Source organism: Micropterus dolomieu, linkage group LG11 (genome assembly GCF_021292245.1).
Source record: "Micropterus dolomieu isolate WLL.071019.BEF.003 ecotype Adirondacks linkage group LG11, ASM2129224v1, whole genome shotgun sequence".
Lineage (NCBI taxonomy): Eukaryota > Metazoa > Chordata > Actinopteri > Centrarchiformes > Centrarchidae > Micropterus > Micropterus dolomieu.
Genome location: NC_060160.1, coordinates 18238217 through 18262841, shown reverse-complemented (window position 1 = coordinate 18262841; position 24625 = coordinate 18238217). Strand labels below are relative to the sequence as shown.

General features: G+C 41.1%; 1 protein-coding gene across 3 annotated transcripts in view; it reads left to right on the top strand.

The window, feature by feature from the left end:
* Positions 1–24625, top strand: part of LOC123978540 (regulator of G-protein signaling 6-like) — a 46400-nt gene that overhangs the window by 19195 nt on the left and 2580 nt on the right. For 2 of the 3 annotated variants that reach the window (XM_046061808.1, XM_046061807.1), the window contains exons 3-15: positions 13223–13322; positions 14087–14137; positions 14254–14360; positions 15646–15697; positions 16359–16423; positions 18024–18100; positions 18866–19001; positions 19382–19456; positions 20493–20594; positions 20738–20910; positions 21213–21338; positions 22318–22504; positions 23377–23466. In XM_046061808.1, coding sequence (XP_045917764.1) covers positions 13223–13322; positions 14087–14137; positions 14254–14360; positions 15646–15697; positions 16359–16423; positions 18024–18100; positions 18866–19001; positions 19382–19456; positions 20493–20594; positions 20738–20910; positions 21213–21338; positions 22318–22504; positions 23377–23466 — 1341 coding nt within the window. The remainder of the gene's footprint in view (positions 1–13222; positions 13323–14086; positions 14138–14253; positions 14361–15645; positions 15698–16358; positions 16424–18023; positions 18101–18865; positions 19002–19381; positions 19457–20492; positions 20595–20737; positions 20911–21212; positions 21339–22317; positions 22505–23376; positions 23467–24625) is intronic. The other variant, XM_046061809.1, reaches the window with a different exon arrangement.

Below are 24625 nucleotides of genomic sequence, written 5' to 3'. Positions count from 1 at the left end.
ACAGAGAGACAGAGTGGTCATCGGGCTGGGTCACTCTCCAAGCTACTGCAGAGCTTGTAATTGATGCTGAACTCTTTGATTTAATAAACTTTTATGATCAAGAACAGTGTCAAGCGGGTTTCCTCTCAACACATCATTGCAGCATTATTGTTCGGACACCACAAGAGCGTTTCAGTAGTGTATGTAAAAGCATTTCACTTGTATGTACGTGAGCGTTTCAGTTGTATGCGTGTGAGTGTTTCAGTTGTGTGTGTGTGAGCGTTTCAGTTGTGTGTGTGATAGCGTTTCACATGTGTGTGTGAGAGAGCGTTTCAGTTGTGTGTGTGAGAGTGTTTCAGTTGTGTGTGTGAGAGCATTTCACTTGTATGTGTGTGAGCTTTTCAGTATAGTATGTGAATGAGTTTGGTTTCATATGTGTATGTGAGAGGAAAAGTACATGTATATGCATGGTAATTCTGAATAATGTCCCTAGGGGCACCTCATATGATAGTGTGACAAAGGCCAGCACTGCTGACACGCCCTCTGCAGGCCCTTGTCAGGAAGACGAGTCATCCCGACAGGGACTGAGTGCAGCAAAGCCCATTACAGGTGTGTGGCGCTGCCTGCTGCCCTGTGGCTCTACGAGATGAGATTTTGCCTCCACTTGTCATTTTAGCTGCCCGAATTTCATTACCAGTACCTGCAAGCTGGAAGTAACAAGGTTTTATTGCCTGTGTTGGAGATCTGTCACCCAGCGAGAACAGAGTTGTTTTCATAGCACCTCACCGCACATGAAAAGGTGCTCTAAGAAAAATATCCTAATGCTGATCCATATTACACACAACTGCTGGTGAGCTTGCTGCCTGACAGCAGGCTGTGCGATTTTCTGAAGATCTGTGAGGGTCCGGATTGTCACCCCTGTGCTCCACTACGCCTCCTCTCTCTTTCACAGCCGCCCTTTTCACTTAGTCCTCCTGTTGTCACAGTAACACTCCTTGCCACCACAGGTAATAGGGACGTGAGGTCTGCAGTAACAGCAGTGTACGAGTGACACTTGTGCCGTGGTGGAAAGGACAGGGAAGGGGCCGAGCTTAATCATACATAGTGGGGCTATAAAAATATCCTCTCTTATATCTGTAGCCATGCCAGAGAAGCCTTGAATCTTGAGAGGGCAAGGGCTTCTCTTACTCACTGATTGCATGTGAGCGTAGGAGCACACAAGGAATGAAGCTGAGAAACAGTTATCGTTTTGAGCTGAGGCATTAAAGACATTAGGAGCAGATATTGTTATGGAAAGATGACATAAAATTATTTAGTTTATATCTAAACTTGCCGAAGCTGATTAAGATGTGATGCACCATTTGGCTGTGAAGTCCCACTACATGCTGCACACTCATACCCAGTCAACTGTTTATTAATGACAGGCTAAAGAACCATCTGTGTGTGTTGTAATGGATGGAGCTGGGCACAGATGGGAGAGGCCGGCCCTGCCCACCATTTGCATTTTACTGTTACTCGAGAACGCGTCTTGTCATCTCAAATAACCACCTCGGATGCTGGCGCCATGTCGTTTGGCGTTGAAACAGGCCTATCAAATGTCATGCATGAAAGCTTCAATAGAAGAACACATTGATTAGAGTGCAAGGGGAATGACTAGTTTTGACTGTGTATTGCAATTTGAAATAGAATCTGGTGTGGATATTGAAAAAAAGGAGTGATGCTGTCGACTCCTGAAGCTCTCCTCTCCTTTACGCGGAGATGAGTAAACTCTGCGATGAGAGAGTTTGTCTCCTGTGTGTCAGACATCAAGAACAGGCTTGTGGGCCCTGGGAGGGGACGAGGCAGACCTGGACTTGATGACGCCTCCTCTTTCCTCTCGCTCTGTAACCCAATTACCACCAGGCCTTAAGGAATGGGACCGGCAGGAGTAGCATGTCAGGGGACGACGCCAACATCAAAGATAGACAGATGGTCCTGAGGTTTTACCACCTCAAACCAATCTGCTGCAGATAATATGACATGATCAGCTGATGCAGTGCCCCAGATAGGAAGCCCGAATGAAGATATATATCCATCAAGAAAGTGGGAAAGATTTAAACTGAACTCACATTAAGTATCACCTCTTTCACACAGACAGCAACAGTGTGTAAAAGAAGCTTCCACGAGCCACTGAGCTCCTTAATTGGCAGCAGCAGAAAGAATTGTGCCCAGTCTGAGGCCTCCCATAGGGACATCCTCACCCGCATGCTTAAAAATAGCACAGTGTTATCCTGCTTCTCACCCGTCCATGTCACACCACTGTTGATTTCCACTTTTACATTTTTGCAGCTTACCTCTGTCTTGCGTAACAGTGAACACAATGTGACTTAGAGTGAGACGCAGTTTTCTCCGGTGACTGAGAGACTAGAAGACACCCCACCCCCCCAAAAAAGCAGATACATGAGAGAAAACCCTCGCTGGAAAGAACTTTGGAACTGACAATCAGGCAGATAGCAGCAGATGCTTTTCGCCTTGTACAATCTGTTAGCTTTCTCCACGTCGAGCTGTCGCATCCCACCTCTACCTCTCTGTTGTTTTTTTCATTACTCCACATGCAAATCGCCTTTGTTTGCTTCTCTTACAGTCTAGTAGTGGCTGTGAGGATTCTGAACGCTATTAGGGTCTGAACCTTTACAGAGGCCCACAGATACTCAAAATGCAGCTGGTGTGAGAGGTGTTTGCAGTGAAAGTAGCCCCCCTGCATGTAAATTGCTGTTAGTAAATTATCTAGGTAAATCTTCTAGAGGAGGAGGGAACTGCAGGTAATGTGATTCCTCTCTCTCCGGAGAAAATGACCTTTTGTGGCTTGTTATAGCTGCGGTTCATTTTTGACACGTCATAACAGCAGCACAGTGATGAGAAAACCGACAGCAGAGTAAAAAACCTTATAAAAGCAGCCAGTCGAATGTGTGGCTTCTGATGGCCTTCATTTCAGACAGTGTCTCTTTCAAAAGTAGCTCCTGTATCTGCACAGGGCACTTTGTTTTAGAGTGGACTATCTATTCAGAGGGCCAGCAGACTCCTGTTTTCCCTGCACTCAAGCCCTTAGCAACCCGTGGAGTATCTAACAACAGACATTTACAAGAGGGTAGATGATCTTTTTCTGTCCTCCTTGAGTCTCATCAACAGAAAGGTGACCTGATGAGTCACGCTGGTTTGTGGGAAGGCTTATATTCTCCTGAGTATGGCCATCTGCGTTTTGCTCACAAGAATTTTGCCAACTCCAAAGCTTTGATTTAAAGTATCTCCTTTTGATTTGGAGGAGCATAAAAGGAACTTATTAGTTCCTCTTTAAAAAAGAGAGAGTCTGAAAACACAGACAACAAGATTATCCCTTCCGTCCAAAGAGCTCAATCTGTAATTGTCATTTAGTCAGGCTGGCTTCCTGCCCATGCTGGAGCCGAACTTGACAAACTTTTAATTGCTTAGCTCCTTTTTCTACTGAGTTGCCATGGAGACGGAGGATCGAAGCTGACACACACACACACACACACACACACACACACACACACACACGCACACACCCATCCCCAAAATCTCCACATTGTAGCCACGTCAATTACCATAAGGGATCCTCAACTGGCCCAAACAAGTGACAAACGTCCCCATCAACACTCTCTGTCCCAACACATGTGTCTGGTTGCTTCAAAGTGGGGTGCAGCACTGCAGTTGAACACTTCTGGATTTGAGTGTGTTTCGAGCTGGTTGGGCAATCAAGCAGTGGCTAATTGGACTTCGCACAGTCTCATACCTCTGGGCCTCTTTGTCAGGACAAGGTCTCTATTAAGTCATGGCTACTCGAGCTAAATAGATTGTTAATGCCTGGTATGTGATTAAATCCTGCATTAATCCACAGGGCAACACCTGACTTGAGGACAGAATGTGACAGAAAATGGGGACGTAATTGCGGGGGCTTGCTCACGGGAATAAATCCTAATCGCTGCAGTGGATTGTTTATATGTTTACTGACAGGATTGCTTCCTAATGCTCTTAACTAGTTGCTTCATCCTTAAGAAAACCGGAAGAAGCCATTTAGCAGAACAAAAGAAAGATGGGCTCGAGCGCGCGTTCAACCATCAGCAGGCTTTTCCCGAAATGATGTAGAAAGCCCAGATTTGAATGAATTGGGCGCCTTTTCTCCACGTTCAAACAATTAACTGTAGTGCATTTACAATCCACAACCACTAATGATTACAGGGATTACATATGAAAGGTATTGGCAAAAAGGAAAACGGCTTCACTGGAGTGTTTTTCAGCTACAGGGTCTGATGGGAAAGCAGTTGTTTATTGCAGGAAAGAAAAGCCTTTCCCTGTAGGGCATTCCCGTGGAGATGGAGGCAATTTGGAGTAGAAATGGATCAGTGAATATTTCTCTCTCAGAACAGCACATAGTTGGTGCCTCACTGAAATGCAATATTAGACGTAGCAGGTGATCTGATGAGAATCGCCATGAGCTTTCAAGAAACTGTTTTTGTGCACGTGTTCATACAGTCATGACAATAGGGACGTGTCAGTGTGTGATCGAGTGTGTGCAAATGTGATGCATTCACACGTCTCCAAAGCAATATAAGTTTCCAACCATCACCACTTGGGCTGGCAGGGCTTTTCCAGACCACGGTGTTGCTCCTTGTGCGGCTGTCAGTGTCTCTCCCTGCTGTGTCAGATCCAGCAGAGAAGCTCTCACAGCTCCCTCATCATGACTTGGCATGCTAAAAGAGTTGGATGGCGGTGGCAGAGGGGAGGAGAGAAGAAGAGGGGGTGGCGAGGGAGGAGGGCGTCCAGCAGGCTTTATTCTCACCTCGTTCCCCAGGGCGGCACACACCAGCTGGAACTTACTTAATTATGCACCCAGTATGGCGCAGAGGTCAAAATGGCACTCGAGAAAGAATTGTGTGACAGGTTGTGTACTTTGGAGAAGTTACTTCTTAATACATCATCCAACAAGTTATAGCTCAGTACAGAATGTGTGCAATGAATACTGTAAAAATTCAATTAATAGCCGAGTCCCAAATAGCCGCCTACCCCGTTTACTGGCCTGCTGGAGGACGGATCCTGACATAAAGGGAAATAAATACATAAATAAGTAAGCATCTGATTAAATGCACAAAAAATAAAGTAAACAAATAAATAGGCAGTAATTAAATTATACAATGAGAATTAAATGTATATATCTCTTTTAATTAGCTTCTTTATTTATTCACCCTTGTATTAATTGCCTTATTTATTTATTGTCCGTTATAATCTTCAACTTTATTTATCAATTACTTCTTTTTTAAATGTATTTATTTATGTATGTGTTTATATATGTGTCTGTTATTCTTCCTTTGCATTTTCTACTCTATTTATTTCTTCTGTGGTATTTATTTCTGTCTCCCCTTTTTACATTTCTCTATGCATTTCTGCCTTATTATATAAATGAGGAGAGGCTGTGTCTCAAGGGGTCAACTTCTCCCCTACTGGTGGACCAGTCAGACGGCAGAGCTCAACTGTACGTGCACACATCAACAAGCTTGCTCCTCACACAGTCACAAGAGATGGTTTCCTTCAGTGAACTGATGTGTTTAGCAACTCTATTTGAAGACAGTACTACCAGCCATCTCTTCCTTCTTTTTCGCGTGGACGTGGAATCTTGACAGTTATTATTAAGCTGAATTTCATGCTTCTGCTAAATGTGATTGCTATTAAGCCATGTTTGATGTTTGGTGGTGGAGTCTTTTAATACAGCCCACACCCCTAATATTACTGTGTAACTACAGGATAACAAGTGGAGAAGGTACAAGATTTTTTTTTTAACAACTGTCTGCATAGCTTAATCATCTTGTGTAGTGTGTGTAAAGAATGAAAATAAATAGGCCTACTAGGCTCCTCTCTAGTTTAACATTTAAGATTAGCTGTGTTTGATCCATCCACACATATGTGACATATGCACAATACTGTATAACTTGAGAAAAGTAAGTTGTTTTCTGCTCCAGCCTGCCTAAATGAGAAACATTTTTACAGTCACTACTGTGAGCGATGTGATTAAATGGGCTTTATTAGCTGCTGCAGTGCAGGATGAACTAAGAATAGACCCGTTTCTCAACTTATTATTCTAAATCATGCAGTGAAGTAGAAGAAATGCATAAAAATCCTTGGACAAAATCATTTGTATTTATAGAAAGTAGTATTTTATTTTGGAAGCACATCACTATTTAGAAAAACACTACAAAGAATTAATAGCTGCCAGATGATGTCATTGTTTAATATCAACTGTTCATTACTGTTTACCAGTACTCTAACTAGTAGGTACCTAGAATTTTAAGTTTAATACTTGCATATTGCAAACCAAAAGGAGAGAACATGAATTGTATTTGTTGTAAACAGTTACATTAATTGCACATTTTCAGCCCCAGTGCCACTGCTCTTTGTTCTGGATTAGCTGTATCTAAAAAAATGTGACAGCTGAATCAGATGGTTGTGAGTCAGTTTTCATTAATAGTAAAGTAGTTGCCTTTACATCCAAAGGTGTCTTTGAGGATGTACTGATGAATGGCTCAGATCATCTGTTGATGATCACTGTTCAATGTTCATTAATTGTAGACACTGTCAATGAACTCCAGGATGTATGTCCACAAATACTGTACAGCATGCAGCCTAATGAACAATCCTTGTGTTATAGCTGACTTAGGCAGTGAAATGTTTCATTTTTAATTTATGTGGTCCTAGTTGTCCACAACTCAAATCCGAATTTAAGGAGAAATGTGTTGTTACAGCACTTCAAGAAGACTTCCTATCAGAAAGGAAGGTATTTCAATGTACAACTGCAGTACTTCGATACAGAAAAAATGCTTTATTTAAATCTTTATGTAGTCAGAGTTAACCTGAACTGAAATGTGATATTTTCCTCAAATAGAGTTGCTAATCACTTCAGTTCACTAAAGGAAGCCATCTCTTGTGACTGTGTGGGGAGCAAGCTTGTTGATGTGTGCATGTAAAGTTGACCTCTGTTATCTAACTGGTCCACAAATAGGCGAGAAGTTCTGAGACACAGCCCCTCCTCATTTGCATAATGAGGCAGAAATGCATAAAGAAATGTAACAAGGACAGGCAGAAACAAATACCATTGGGGAAATAAATAGGGTAGAAATGCAAAGGAAGAATAAAACAGACAAAAATAATAAAACACACTAAGACTATAACAGACCATAAATAAATAAGGTAATTTTTACAAAGGAGAATTAATAAAAAATCAGATGTTTATTTATTTATTGAGCGTTTAATTATTTCTGTATTTAGTTCCCTTTATGTCAGGATCTGTCCTCCATAGCCCTGGTGTGGCAACACATTTTGACAAATAAACGCAGGTCTCCAGTAAACACCTGGTCTGGTTTTTATAGAAGTTCTCTGGATGTATAAAACCTCTTAAACCCCGCTGGGTCGCCTGCTTTAGCTGCTTCTAAGCTGCTTAGATCGTTAATACAAATAGCCTATTAATGTTTAAATGTATGATCAATATGTCAAAATGAACATGCAACACATCGTTAGATCGTTCAATTCAATTAAGGAAACAACAAGCCCCAAAGTCTAATTCTTATAGATTTACCAGTGTAACCTGCATGGTACAGGAGATGAAAAGAAAAAAAGTGCTGACTCAAGTTACCTTTGAAGTGCTTGTTAAGTCTGAATGTGTCCATTCCTTGATTATTTATTCCTTTATTCTGTAAGGGTCCACCGATCAAAAGATTCAAAATAGCTTATCATAAAAATTTATCCAAGTTGTGAATCCTGTCATGTGAAGTCCATTGCTGTCTGAATCATGGGAATACACAGTTTTAGCCAGAAAAACAGGAATGTATAATTATTTTAAGATAAATAAAATGCCACTATAGGAATCCATCCATCGTCAACCGCTTATCCTGCGTACAGGGGGACCGGAGCCAATCCCAGCTGACAATGGGCGAAAGGCGGGGTACACTCTGGACAGGTCGCCAGTCCATCACAGGGAGCCACTATCGGAAAAAAATATTTAAATATATACATTCCATTTCGTTTCTCTAAAAATACATTTAAAAAAAACCCACAAGTACTTTCAAAAAATCTAAAATTACAGTGAACAAAGAAGTACACTAAAAGGAAGGCTGCAGGCCAACTGCTAAGGGAGGTCACTATGGTAGTGGTGTCCTACTAGCCCACAAATGTCTGGGAACATAAATAAGACTGCTTCTGACAACACACACTCGAGTGAAAGCAGGCATTGGGAAGGCTACTGTTCTATGAGCCAGCTCAGTACAGCCACAGTTGCTCTATGTGAAGGAACAGAGTTGAAGGTACACCCTGCAGCAGTCAGCAATTTCAAACAATATACAAAAGTTTGCTATTTGGTAGAGCTTTAAGGCAAGAGATTTATGAAAAGTATAAAAAGCAGTTCATATGATGGAGGAATTCCATATAGGCTAATTGACACAGCTGCTGACTTAAGGTAAATTAAAAGGTAAAGCAGCAGACATACTGTAAGGCAAAGGCACAGCATCAGGTCTTGTTTCTCCAAGCCAAAAACACATGAACACAAACACATAAAGTCTAGGATTTGGAGCACAAAGTGTAGCGTGCTGCCTCCAGCCAGACATACGGTCTACTTGAGGAGACGAGGATTCTCTCTCAACACACAACTGGTTTATTAGAAGGCCAAAGTGGTAGTCTTAATTGTTTCCACATTGTGGCACATAATTTTTGCATACTTCTAGTGTGTTTAAATTCCTTTGTGTTCACAGTCCGAAGATACGTCCATGGTCAGTGTGGAGACCAATGTGGTCTTGAGTTTAGATGATGGGATGGAGTGAAGGAGCTGCAGCGGAGAGAATTATATGTGAAGCAGGAACTCCTGGTTCAGGACTACAATAACGAAAGCCTCTGACATAAGGCACAATGCAAATCTCATTGTAAATTAATTTATCTTTGACCCTTTTGAAACCAGAAAAACTTGTAATACACATTTGCAGCTGCCTTGGCAATGCCCCAAACCTCTGTTAAAGTCATTCAACTATGATTATTTACAGAATCTGTGCTGAGGTTAGATGATTAATATATTAATATAAATTATAATATAAATTAACATTAAATAATATAAATAATTTACTACTATTATTACCATTTATCGTTAAAGGTTACTAGGTCAAGATTAATTCATATATCATCGGACTCTAGTGGATTACAGTGCAGGAACTGCATAGAATCCTGGTAAGGTATTGATTATTTTATATAACTGAAAAATATTTGAGACATCACTGTGGTATTTTAGACTTAGTTAAATCGTCTCCTATTACTTGGGGTTATTATTTTCTCTCTAGATTAAAACAAACAGAGGAATGAGAAGAGAGCACAGGCCTTGTTCTGTAATATTAGGAACATTATGTCATGCTGCTGCTGTATTTCCACTGAGCAGTAAAATCCAGCCAGCAGCTCTCATTTATAAGCATTATGCATAATGAATCCTGATAAAACCTAGTACATTTAAAATATGGTTGTGTTGTTGTTGTTCTTTGATTATAGAGTAGGATTTTCTCACGGAAATCATTAGAAAGAAGAGTAAATACAGGTTTTTCTGTTCTGATAATATATGGCTTTTGAGTACATTTAAAACACAACTGAATCCTGGGAAGTACTTCATGTACACACTAGAAGAAGAATAAGTTGCTTCAGGTGTTTGAGAATGACTTGGCAAACTTGAAAACTTTTCAAAGCCTCACCAGTATTTCATCTTCGTCCAGCTCTCAGCGACATGTCATAATTACTTCCAGAAAAGAAATGTATCTTTTTGCCCGTCACCTGGATGTCCGTCGTTTTCCTCACAGACCCGAACGTCTTTCAACAATGACACATGTGCCTGAGCTCGCTGATGTCTACTGAATCATTAATGGCCCTATTACCGCCTGATACATCTTTTAGCAGCAGCTGTCTCATTTCTGAAGACTGGGCCAGTTTTTAATAGCTTCATCTCTGGCCATTTTTGGAAAAAGGGCACAGTGTTTCAATTAGTGGGAGAAATGAATGTTTCCATACTTACAGCCTGTCTGCCATTGCGTTTACTTCACGGTTATTTATTTCACTTCATTAAGTCCCAATTACAAAACCATGTTACAGGAAGTAGTGTCATCATATAGTAGACCAGTGGTTCGTAACCGGGGGGGTCGCGAAATATTTTCAACCTCAAAAAGCGGTCAGACTGCCAGAAAGGTTAAGAACCCCTGTATAGACATTAGAGCATCCAGGCATGTCCTGACAGTAATATGGAGTAAATGCTTTTTATTTACTGGTGTTGTTATTATCCTGCTTCACCTCTAGCTGCTCCCTCACATTCAGAGGCCATACAGGGTGCTAGGGCCGCCCTCAGACCCATAAAAGATAAGGTGGACAAATGACCACATACACAAACAAACACACAGCCATGTTTCGGTACAAATTTGCACACATGTGTGCAGTAAAATGCAAACATAAGGTGGCAAGATACACAAGTGTTCTCCTGATAATCATTTATAGAGCCCGGTGGCGAGGGGCAAAGTGCTGTTATCGCATGCCAGCAGCAAATTTCAGCTCTCAAAAACCCTCCACACCAAGCTGCAAACACCATTAGCTTGTACATTCAGGAGATATGATGTGTACTTTCTGTAGCTTTGCCAAAGTACTTCTTGTCTGCTGCCATCCTATAGGAACATAATGAGTCTGTCTTTCTACCCTGCTATATCCAGTCAAAAGTCCATTATCATGTGAGAACCAAAAGACTTAATCCTTTCCATGTTGTTGTGTCTCAGAGGATTTGGGGAGTCCTTCAGAGCTGGATCGAACAGAGCTGCTTTCAATGCTTTTTTCCCCTGTTGTTTTGCATGGAAGGTTTGTCTTCAAAGGAAAATTTTATGATGTGTCAGTGCTAATCTGCTGTGCCCCTGATTGTGCTCATGTAAAACTGTCTCTGCTTACATGTAGGCGAAAGCAGGCCTAAAATACTAAAGGCTCTGTTCACAACACAGAGGGCAGATGCATCCCCTCCTGTAAGAGATTTATCAACAAGAGTTGAGGCAGTAATTCTCCCTAGTGGATGTTCAATAATTCATGCCAAGACACTTTCTCAAGCTTATGGTGAGAGATTGGTAATTGTCTTACCACGCAGTGCTCTTCCCCTTCCTCTCTGCTCTGCATAATGTATGTTATTAAATCCATATCCACATACATCTGGGTGTTTTGTTGTAGATTTATGGGGCGCGTGTACAATATGAATCATCCATTTAATACTTTGCCAGGCAGGACAATTACCTTTGATTGTAATGGAGGTTGACTAAATGTCCCGTAGCATGCTGCTTTACCCTACTTACCGCGTTTTCAAAAGATATTGTAGATTCTTGGTGGACAATCACTTTAAGGCCACAAAATGTTGCAGAATTAAATTTCAATGGGTTGAGGGCATATATTATGTCTTTGATGTAAAACACTTAAACAAAGGCTTGAAAACCTCCAATGGATGGCCAAAATAGTGGTCAAATCCAGCATACTCTATCTGTTAGCACATTAAAACCTCAGAATTGCATAAATGTAAATATTTATATACACATTGTTCACATTTGTCTTCTATCTGTCAGAACACATATAATGTATATACAAAATGTCTGAGTGACCAAGGATAATGGCAAATGTCTACAGCTACACTAGCAGCTCTGAGAGGCTGTAGCCTACTGATTTTTTTTGTTAAATGCTAACGTCAGCATGCTAACATCCTCATGGTGACAATGCTCACATACTAATGTTTAGCATGTACAATGTGTGTTAGCATGCTAACATAGTAGCACTAAACACAATTTAGGCTACAGCTGAACCTGATGGGAATGTCATTAGTTTTGCATATATTTATTGTATAAACCAAAGTATTGAACGCATTCAAATTTTGACCTGACGCTGCTACATGGGGTCATGTCCTGAGGAGGACATGAATGTCTACCATATTTAATGGCAATCCATCCAATAGCTGTTGAGATATTTCAACATCGCCATTCCTACAGCTTTAGGCTTAAAACTGAAAACAAGTACAATGTCATAAGCATAAACAGTACACAACTTTATTCAGTGTTTTAGAGCCTGTCTGCCTGCTATAGTGGTGGGAGTTCACTCAGATATGCTGTGTTAAATGATGAATGAACAGTGGAGGAAGGAAGAAAGAGAGAAGAGGGAGAGAGGGACCAGCGGTATCCTGGAATGGCCCAACCTGGAGCACAGTGTAATGTAGTGTGTCTGTGATCAACTGTGAATTGGGTGGGATGAGGTGGCAACAGAAAAGACTTCTTTAAATTCGGAATGTGTAGAGCCCATGAGTTGAACCCTCTAAATTCACCTAATCAGCTTTGTCATACTGAAGCAGTGTGTGTGCTTGTGTGCATATACATATGTGTATGTGTGCGGGCAGCTGAGTGTGCTTACTTACCAGACAGATGCTTAGGGAGTCATAAAGAATTTAATAGCCTTCGCAGCGACCTTAGCAGCTACTGTATTGCAAATGGTTGGCTGCTGATAATACAGCCAAGGGTGCAAATCAGGATGTTTTTGATTGTAGTTTGATTTCTGGTGAGAATCCATCATGCAACAGAGCACATCAATACAGGTTGTGAGGTGACCACATATGCTCATAAAGAATCTGTTCAGGGACCGATTTTTAGTAAGTAAATAACATGTTTCTGTATGTTTGCGCATTAAGGACTCTATTTATAGATTTCTGTATGTGTGCCCAAACCCTGGAGTGACTGGATGTTCGTATGTGTGCTCTCCCTTGTGTAGTGTCTGATGGCGAGCTGTACCGTGCTGGGCCTAATTTTAGGCTGCTGATGTGTGATGTGTTTTGGCTCTGGCTGTGTCGGAGGTGTGATGTTTATCTCTTCCTCTGGGGAATAGCTGTGACAGCCCTTTTCAATTGACCAACGCGTGTTACAGAGGCCCTTCTTACAGCTAAATACTGTAAATTTCCCAAATGTGCCGCTACATTACCATAAAAATTTGTTCAGCAAACTATTAAACCTCTGACCCAAGTCTAATCTACTCTGGACGGCCGAGAATACAAAAGGGTCTTACATCAGATGTTTGTCTTTTCTATCACTGTGATGTCCACAAAATAGAACAAAAAATAACCCCAACTGTATTGTTTTTATATTTGAACCTTTAACACAATCTCTCTCTGGCCTCCCAACAGATTGAAGACATAGTTACGCGAATCCAAGATGAGAAGGCAGGCGGTGTGGCCATCCGGACTGTCAAAAGCTTCCTCTCCAAGATCCCCAGTGTAGTATCAGGTTAGGATTTGTGTGTGCACATGTGTGTGTGTACATGCTTGTTTACTGTACATGGCTGTGTGTGATTCGTCCTTGTGTGTTGATTCCTTAAGGTCCTTGGCATGCAGCTGATAATTCTGTGTGCTGTGTTTGTGTGTGTGTGTGTGTGTGTGTGTGTATAGGGGTTTTGTTGTCTCACTCAGCGAGCGGACTTAGAGACAACCGACGAGTCAGAATCATTAAAGCAAATATGACCTTTTGGCCTCATTTAAATTTCTGCTACTACGTTTAGAGGCAAATAATGTCTTTGCCAGTAAGACCGCAGCCACTGAGGAAGCTGCCTGTGGTGTGAAACCACAGAAAAGCTGCTTTTCTCTTTTTCATTTCTGTCTGTGTCCCTCTGTGTGTATGCATGCACTGTACTCCTTCATGCGTTTGTGTATGAAATGAGTCACCAGTATTGGACGAGGAGGTTGCTCCCGCTCTCCCAGAGGTTGTTCTCTGAGTCACTCCTTCACATGGGTCCCCCAGGGCCGATGCTCTCACCATCTCTCTCAGCAGCCTCTGCCAAGTACAAAGTCTGCGCCAAATTTTGTGCTGTCCAGGAGCAAAGAGTGAGGAAGGACTTATGTTATATTTAGACACCTATTGCCTTGACCCATAGAGACAAATCACAAAGACTTCCCCAAAGCTCATTAGTGGTTGTGGATTGCACCTTTTGTCTAAACTATTGCAGATGTGAAACTGTGTGTCACTTCTGACTAATGTCCTTCTCTGAATCCCAGGGGCGGAAATTGTTCAGTGGCTGATGAAAAACCTCTCCATTGAGGATCCAGGTATGCCTGCTGAGCAATCTGTCATTACTTGTAAGCACAAAAGAGCTCAATTGAAGAGAAAGGCAATTTTGAATCATGCCCCCCTCCCGTCTCTGTGCCTTCCCTCATGTCAACAGCTGAAGCCATCCACCTTGGGAGTCTGATCGCTGCCCATGGCTACATCTTCCCCATCTCTGACCACGTCCTGACACTTAAAGATGATGGAACCCTTTATCGCTTTCAGGTACAGAAAGATATGTGTTAGGAGGCCTTTGAGTATAGAATAATAAGATGATGGTAGTATATCAGAGGGATAGTTTATTGTGTGATGCTAACGAGTGCAATCCTTGCTAAGCCTATTACTCACACCAAGGTCGATACTGTATATCCCTGCTGGACGCTGCATCAGAGCAGGAGGTGAGCCGCAGAACGATGCCTTCAGGGAAGCCATGCAGCTTGTCAGAGGGATGTTTTTTTTCTCTGCTCCATCTGATCCAGCATGAACTTTGACAGGTCCCTTTGATGGCTCCGCAATGACTCATTTCTGTGACTATTAGCATCTTAATCCGGCTATGGGAAGCACTGGCCCTGGCGCACGCTGGCTCTGCACTTTTCACTGTCACCCGCCTGCTCCTCCCCCTCATCTAACTCCAAATGCATTTATCTTCACCTCTATTGCTCAAGATTAAAAGCCATTATTGTGCCTGTGCAGGGAGGGCAGTATGTGTCACACTTGCTCATTCAGCGGGGGCTAAAAATATTCCCTCTGATGTCGTGATGCAACAGGCCCACGTCATCAGAACATCTAAAAAGAGTCCACCATGCATTTGAAATGTATTGGCTAGACCACATAGCTGCGCTGTAAGGATTAGTGACAGGCGGATGTTTGTTTGCTGGTCTATAAATAAATACTATTCTGGTAGAAGACCCAAATTTAATGACAACTGTCTTGTGTTGTTTGTCACAAATTTGCAGTTTTAAGCATGCAGTGAAGTCTTATAGATAATCTTTTGAGTTAAAATGACAATTATAATGCTGAATGACAGCATGTTAACCTTTCTGTTAATTTCCCTCAAACAAGCACATTCATCAGCGTCAGCCTTTTGCTCTTAGGCTAATAACCGTTATGAGTAATAGTGGAAATGATATATGTGTACCGCCAACTTCTAATTCTGCCTTCTTATTAAGAATGCATGATAGATGTGAGCGATCTATTATTAATGGACTTGGGAATGAACTTTGAATGTGTGATATAATTTGCAATAGACATTAAACTATGGATAGAGAGAATATAGCTACCATTGCTCCCCAGATAGTTATGTGCAGCACACGGACATCAATGATGATCATCAAAGAGTCGTCTTTTCATTTTGCGTGGAAGTGCAGTGGGAGCGTGGGTGGTGGGAGAAATGAGATTCCCACATTCATATTGTAGATTATTATTGTTTATCTAGAAAAGAATGTAATGCTGATTATATGAGTAAATAAACAAAATCTGTTTCTGTTCCATCCCCTTCTGTTTTCATCAGTCTCCATACTTCTGGCCTTCAAACTGTTGGGAGCCTGAGAACACAGACTATGGTGAGTCACATGCTGTCTCTCAGATTTTGCCTCTTTGTCCAAACCAGCAAAGTCTCGCTAATGCCTTCGGCTGTCTCTCTTCCTCCAGAGCTGAAACCCAACTCATACTGTTGATCTGTTGTTGACACTCACCGAGTATTGATCCACAGGGCCGTCCCTTGTAATGTATGTGGCCTTGAGAATCCTGCAGGACAAGATTAGCACGAACAAAATAAAAGGACAGTCATTCATATGAGCACATCTCCACATCTCTCTGCATGGCATTCACTCAAGGCTTGTTATTTCAGAAGACAACACATTGCCTGCCTGCTCCATTCATTAGTGTTGGTTCACACAGCTGAGACCTCAGTAAAAAAAAGAGAGCACCATCCATTGGAGATATTGCGTATTTATTTTGTAGTTAAAAAGCAGATAACCCATCTGACAAACTCTATTGCTCTCTCTTGCTTTTCAATTCAAAGCGGCTTTATTGGCATGGGAAACAGATGTTGCCAAAGCAAGTGTGAAATAAAAACAATGTACATCCACAGAAGAATTGTCATGTTGCTGTTAGAAACATATGTACATATACATGTAAGCTTAAAATAAAATAGGAAAACAATTTAGACTTGCAGTTAAAAAATGTCTTCATATCGCATTCTGTCTCTCTTTCCCCCTCCAGCCATTTACCTGTGCAAGCGCACCATGCAGAATAAGGCCAGGCTCGAGCTAGCTGACTATGAAGCTGTAAGTACACTAGTGGTTTAACGATTGCCAGAAAGCTCCCAGTTCAATGATATCATAATATGATGACACTCTGAATTTCCTGTTTTCTTTCACAAAAGAGCTGAAACAGTGTCCTCTGGGGCCTTGAAATGCCAAGATCCATTCTTCCCAGCAAAAAGCCATTATCAAATTACAGACTTTTATATAAATCCATCAAAGGTCATTTTTCTTTTTCATGATAACCATTTGGCAGAATACAATGCAGTGATTCACTGGCTCCAAAATATATACAAAAGTATCTATAGGCCCACTTGGCGTCAGCAAATCGATACGGTCTCAAGAGGGGCATTACTGCAGTGCTGATCTCTTGCTGTTACACAATAGTGATGCACTGCACTTTAATATTCTAAATTACTCTGCAACTATTGTCCAGCAGACTTCCTTTCTCTCCTATTCAGGTCACTTTATGCCTCCAGGCCTCATTGCTCTCACTGTTAACATGCCTACTAGTTGGTACTGAGAATTTCTTCTCTCTTTGTAATGAGGTCATGTACTGTAAATTTGACAGATGCTTGTTTTGGTTGTGTGTCACAGTTTAGTATACAGCTTTCATATGTGTATGGAGCTTATTATGGAGCTTTGAAGAGCTTGTAAAGCAAAATGTATCATGCAATGCTGCACTCAATGTGCTCATGGTTTTGTGGAATGAGTTGTGACCATTGTTGGTAACCATCCCCTGCTGGCCTCCAACATTACAGATGATAAAAATAGAACATGCAGAATTTTAGCCACATAAAACGAATTACTTTATAATTTCGAAAGTCCATATTGTTCCTGGTAACAGGCAAATATTTAGGGAATATTTATGTTGGGAGTTGCATTTATTCGCCTTCTTGCCAAGAGTTAGATGAGAAGATTGATACCACTCTCACGTCTGTCATGCTAAGCTAACTGGCTACAGCCAACAGCTGGTTAGCTGAACTTAGCACAAAGACTGTAAACGAGGAAAATGCTAGCCTGGCTTTGTCCAAAGCTAACAAAATATTCATAGCAGCAGCTTTAAAGCTCACTAATTAACATGTAGTATCTTGTTAGTTTAATATATACAAAATAAGGGTCAAGACTTCAGGACGTTACTGGGCCTTACCAAAAAATTGTCCAGCACATAACCCTTACTAAAACCACAATGTGTATTTTTTACTCTTTATTTTTAGTACGGATTAAAGAAAGTGAGCTTTAGAGGCACAGGCAAATTTTGTTAACTTTCCCCATGTTTCCAGTCTTTATGCTAAGCTAAGCTAACTGGCTTTTTGTGGTAGCTTTATTTAACTCTCCCAAAATGTCAAATTATTCCTTTAAGAATACAGTGATTAGTTACAGTTGTTACACTGATTTAATAAATAATAGTGTGTACAAAAACAGAGGCTATACATGAAACTCCAAATTCTGTGTGGTAGCAGCAGTTCAGTAACTTGTTGAGGACACATTGGTGAGACGTCGTCTCATCTCAGCAGCGGTAATCCAAAGTTATGGCACTCCATCACAGTGAATGAATAATGTAATCATCCAACGGCCTTGAATTCAAATAACCGTCTCCCCTACGCCTGATTGGTTCCTCCAGGAGAACCTCGCCCGGCTGCAGAGGGCTTTCGCCAGGAAGTGGGAGTTTATCTTTATGCAAGCTGAGGCTCAAGTCAAGTGAGTATGTGCGTGTACACGTGAGTCAGAACATGACACCTATTGACGAAAGTGTCGTTCTAACATGACACACTTACAGTAGGAGAGCTGCAGGGATAGTGAGATGTTGATGAAATCAGGTTTATACATTCATACTTTCCCCCAAGGAAGAGAAAATGCTTCAGCATGCAGTGTCAGTTGGGTGTGGAGCCAATGCTTTTCTCATTAACAATGCTCTGTTTTTAAGCCCTGCTTTGACTGGAGGGTGACATGCATTAAATACAGCAAGTATTCCCCTATGGAATGAAACACACAATTCTCCCTAACCTCTATGTCTTAGTAAGATCTCCATCTGGTGGCTTGCATGTGTAAGCACACCACTAATATCTCAAAAGCACAGCACTGATGTGAAATCAGTGGGATTTGTCTTTTGTCTGTAAAAATCTTAAAAGTCGTGCTGTTGTTGATTGCTGTTTTGTACAAGTGTTGGTGATGTGGAAAGTCTTCTTACATCTGGGGAGTAAACAATACCTAACAAGGGTCGATGAGTAAATGTCAGTTATGTAAGAACTTGGCCCCACCAGCGGCAAAACCAGACATCGCTTAGTGAGGCAAGCAGACAGGTTAAGACCCACACTCTTCAGCTTTTTGCTCTCCAGTCTGGCTTGTCAGTGGTATTAACATGTACGTGTGCCTCTATGTGTGTGTGTGTGTGTGTGTGTGTGTGTGTGCGTGTTTGTGAGAGTGTATAAGTTAATTCTGGGTTAATTTATCGTGTTTGATCAGATATTTCCAAGGTGTGCGCTCTGTATCTGAGTGGCCCGTTTCCACTGTCCACAGGATCGACAGGAAGAAAGACAAGGCAGAGAGGAAGATCCTGGACAGCCAGGAGAGGGCATTCTGGGACGTCCATCGTCCAGTGGTGAGTTAGGACTAAAGTCATGTAAAAATGAAAAGGAAAGGAGTAATGCATTAAGTAAGGAAATGATGCAGTGTAAGCATGGCAATGAACAAAGAAGAAAGAAAGAAAACAACTGTTATGTAGGTAGACAATTTTAGCACTTAAAGCCTGAAAACAGCAGATTCAGCTCCACACTGCTGAAAGCCATGTTTTGTTGTTGAGGGCAGAATCAGATTTGGTGCCAGTCTCTTTGCATACGAGCCTTTTGTGAGCATGGCATTGCTGAATAAAGAAAACAGCACTGTATTGTGCGAGGACGAGGACAGGCGCAGACTATACATGCTGGAGAAACACTGTTATCTGACCCAGAAACACACTCTGTCTCCTGCCGCCTCCCACAGCCAGGCTGTGTCAACACCACAGAGATGGACATCCGCAAGTGCCGAAGAGAGAAGAACCCACACAGGGTAAAAAAGGTGAGGAGAGAAGATAAAGCTGGTGTGATACATGACAGTTTAGCTTTCTAAACATTAATATTATCATCTCAACACTGGTTTTTAATTTATCACAAGACCGTCCCACAAAGGGCCATAGCCATTAACCCAACTCTCCATTCCTGAAGATTTTTTTGACTAGCCATTTTCTGTACAGTTTTATCTCCTTAAATGTTTTGAGCCTTTTCCACAGTGCCAGGTTATAATTCTTGTGGGTAGAAATACAAAACCCCTTACTTTCCAGTATTCCCTACTTGTACACAGTAAATGAAATATTTTAATTAAACGTTTGTTTGTTTGTTTTCTCACAAAAAATCCAAAATACTAAAAATATAAATGCATTTTTTTAGTTATTGAAATATTTTTATAAAATTCTTAATTCTTGTAAAATATTTTGATTTATAAAGTTTCTGTTGCTATTTTTAATACTAAATGATCAGTATATTTTTTTGCTTAGTCATAAAAAAATATATTTTCTAAAATCTAATTTTAATAAAACATTTGAATACGATCAAATATAAATTAAAATAATCTGTATACATATTTGGATTAGTTTATAGTTTTTAGTAAATATTTGTATACAGCAAATATGTCATTTTTGTGAGAAGTTTTTAAATAGCACATTTATGTTGACTATCTAAATGTATATATTGCTTTGTTATAAAAATAATTAAAAAAATATATAAAATGACAATTTCAGTATATACATTTTTTGTTTAGTTATAAAGTGTATAACTATTTACAAAGGTTACAAATTTTGTTTTATCTGAATACTGTCTATATATATTTAAAAATATATATATATATAAACCTAAATCTAAACTCCTCTTCAGGTCAATAAAACCCCAAATACCCAAACACAGTACTGAGACCTTGGTATCTTCATTTGTGCTACTGGTCCCACAACTGTTACCTGACATTTATCAAACTGCTCTATAGGTCTGTCATGGTTTTTCAAAACCCACTGGCATCAAAAACAAAACAAGGTTGACTACGTCTCCCCTTTTGCCTTCTCTAGTCGGTCTATGGGGTACCAGATGACGGCCAGAGCCAGCCGAGTCCCATCCACATCAGCTCCCAGCCGACCAGGAAGCCCACAAAAGAGGACGTGCAGAAGGAGGTAACTCACGGTGTGACAGTCTTCTCCACAGGTTGTTAGCACCAGTCTGCCTCAGCCATCCATCATAACGCCAGTCGGGGACACAGACTGATGGGCTATTTCCTTATTTAGCTTCCTCATTACTCTCTCTTCCTCTCCATCAGATTACCTTCTTGAACGTCCAGCTGGACAGACACTGCATGAAGGTTTCCAAAGTGGCCGACAGTCTGATGAGCTACGCGGAGCAGTTCATGGAATATGACCCCTTTGTGTCTGCCGCAGAGCCCTCCAACCCTTGGCTCAGCGACGACTCTTCCTTCTGGGACTTGGAGGCAAGGTGAGGCTGGAGGGGCCATGTAGGGATGCGGACTGAGAGTTCACCAGGGGCTCATAATGCTTTAAACCAACGCTGAGGTCAGGTGGAGCGTAAAGGTCTCGGTGCTGATTAACTTTTGTTGTCCAGAATTAGGAGGGATCTGTCTGTTTGTATCTTGTCTAAAATGAGAACTAATGCTGGCATTCCCAAAGGTTGACTATGTTCTGACCCTCAGGGGAAATGACTTGTAAACAATGAACCACTCGTTTCTATTCTATCCTATTATATTCTATCCTTTTCTAATCTGTTTTTATTGTGAGCAGTCGTGACCCCAGCCAGCAGCGTGTGAAGAAATGGGGCTTCTCTCTGGAGGAGGCACTGAAAGATCCTGCAGGACGAGACCAGTTCCTGAAGTTTCTGGAGTCAGAGTTCAGCTCAGAGAACCTGCGGTGAGGCTTTCATTGTACCTCATGCCTTTCTTAAAGTGGCTATAGTCAATATTTTTGTAATGAACTGAGTGGAGTGGTGGAGGCCAAAAACAGAGCTAAAATAGAGTGAATATTGGACTTAAATTCATCAGGTGGCCATAAATATTATAATTCCAAATGAATGCAAATGCTGTTCCGTATCTGTTGAATGTGTAAATGAGCAAATGTTTGCTAACAGGTTTGCAACATAAACTTCAAAGGTGAGAATATGTCGGTGTTGTGTTTTACAGCTTTCCATAGCCCCAAAACCTTCGTTATTTTGGGTTCAAGTACTTTTCTGTCCCTCTACAGTATGGAATGGTTTGTGGGATATTTTAGCATGATAATGCAGTTGCTGCAGATATTATAACCAAACAAAAATAGAACAAGGTTGATGATCAATCTAGATTATAACATCTTTCTGCAGTGGCCAAAAGTAAATCATGTACAGTTTTGAAGTACTTGTACTTTACTTGAGTATTTCCATTTTATGCTACTCTTGACTTCTACTCCACTACATTTCACACGGAAATAATGTACTCCACAGTTATGTAACAAATCAAGCATAGCGTTATACGCTAGAGCCCGCCTGCCCTTGCTGCTTCCTCTGCAAGCAGCTAGTAACCTGCAGGGTATACTCTCGAGATCCCAAAAAAGAGCCATACCACAAAACACAACTTACTGTGGCGCAAATATCAGTTTCTTTGATGAAAGTTGTCCTGACTGAACTATTGTTACTTTTCTGATTACAATTTTAGATGTAAAACTTATGATCATGTTGTAACTGCTGTTTTTACCCAAAAGAATAAGTAGAAATTCACAAGTACGTTTACATATTGTAGAAATATTCCTAGTTCATCTCTATAAGAATGAATTTATCAAAACAGGCAGCTCAACTGTCAATGTTTACACTGTATGTTATAGTTTTGTGATGTTTTAATTAGATATGATGCTGTTGTAGGTTCTGGTTAGCAGTGCAGGACCTGAAGCGGCGGCCGCTTCAGGAAGTGCCCTCCAGGGCGCAGGAGATCTGGCAGGAGTTTCTGGCTGAGGGAGCACCAAGCTCCATCAACCTGGACTCTCACAGCTACGAGCGCACCAGCCAGAATCTCAAAGACCCTGGACGATACAGCTACGAGGATGCTCAGGTGGACAGTGCTGTTTGTTCCTCATGGATGAGTTCATGTGACTATACATGTTCACGCACGCATGAACACACGCTCGCACAAGTCTGAATGAACACCAGACACATGCAGTCCCGAGACACCTGCGCCTGTATACATCAGTACAGCCAATACCTCTATAGTGCTACATAGAAAGGGATTTAGTGGGAAATAAAAAGTAACCTTCAGACAGAAAGCAGTGACAAAATAATTCATGTATATTTTTTTTCATTAAAACACCTCCTCTGTACCTCATTTTAATTTATATAACTGTATATATAACTTTATTTAACCTTAAAAGCATATATAGGCTCTATTTTTAAGGTAATTTAACTGAATTCAGATGGAATTGCCCTCCACTACATCCCTGTTTACAACACACACACACACACACACACACACACACACACACTACAGCCATTTATTTCCTCTCCCATCCACTTGTCCACAGAAATACTGAACCCTTCCACCCCACTCATGTTACACAAGTGATTGAATGAGAGGGCAGGGAGGAACAGAAAGAGAGAGGAGCGAAGAAGAATGACGGAGTGTGTTTGTGCCAGGGCCTAATGAGGCGAGTAATGCCATGAATAGGTTGTTCGGTCAGTTTACCGTGGATTCCTCTGGTTCAAAGTGGGTTGGCGATGTGTGACGTGGAACGCCTCTCACTGGCAGGACATTACTCAGCTCTGTCTCACAGGACTCCGGCGTTCATGTCGGCATGCTGAGTTTGCATCGCCACCTCCTCATAGCATTACCATAATCAGACCTCCTTTGTTTGTTGTCTTTATTTTTCCTTTTCAGTCCACGTTCTCACCCAGTCAACACACACTCATCAGTTTTTCTTTCTGTTGCAGGAGCACATATTCAAGCTAATGAAAAGTGACAGCTATGCACGCTTTTTGCGATCCAACATCTACCAAGACCTCCTGTTAGCCAGAAAGAAGGTGAGCTGCACTAAATGACCCCTATCTCACTTCTTCTTTTTACAAGCATTTGTTACTCTTATTGCATTTCTCATATTGTTTTCTTTTTTTTATGATTTTAAAGACATCCCAGGTTCTACTGTATATCTATATATCCAGGAATTTGGTATTTAGACTGCATTATACTCCATTTTGGAGGCAAATATTGTACTTTTCACTCCATTGCATTTATTAATCAGTTACTTTGCAGATACAAAATATAATCAGCTATGAGAAAGAGTGTTGTACTAGTATAGATAAAGCTACCTGACAGTATATATGAAGTAGCTCAAATTAGCCTCAACTTTACTTGCTGCAACTTTAGTGTTGCTTACACATTAATGTATCAATAATTATAATGCAATACTTTTATATATATTCTTCTGAAATGGGCCATTCTGCATAATGACTACTTTTACCTTTGGTACTTGGTACTTGGTTCTTCTGTACTTTAAATTTTGAAAGAATGTATGTATTAGAATGAGTATTTCTACACTGTGGTATTGCTGCTTCTGCTTCTGCCAACACTAGTTAGTGAGGTTTTATAACATGGGGAAAGCAACTCAAAACAGCTCAACATGTAGGACTTGTGCTTTAAGGTAATCCGATAACACTTACATGCTACATGCTGGTGGATCATGTTAAAGTCATTTGGCAGCTCTTAACAAGGTCTGGTGATAAGCAATTAGAGGCTGCCATGGGATACTAATAGAGCCCCCAAAAGGCATAACAACTGTGCTGAAGACGCAGGTGCAGGGAAACTGCTAAATTATGTAAAATGTCAAGTGAACAGTCTCGAAAAACATGACATCATATGCCAAACATGGACAAACTGCTGTGTGAAAGAGGAACAACAGTCATGCTGTCAATAGAGATTACCAGCATAGATATGACAGAAAGTATATAAGTGTTTATAAGTGTAATTTTTAAGACTTGCGCAGCTGAACAGTCATTTAGCTGTTACTGTGTAATATGGAGCTTTCCAGGAAATCACAGCTGCCTCTGTTCATGCTAGCCTTTCTGCCCTTTCCCGTTTGGACACTGCTCCTTCTGCTGGCCTACTGACCCCACGCCATTGCCTAAAAATGCAACTCCCACATTGTCCCCGGCCCTCATTTTTGCAATGCTTGACCCCCTTTTT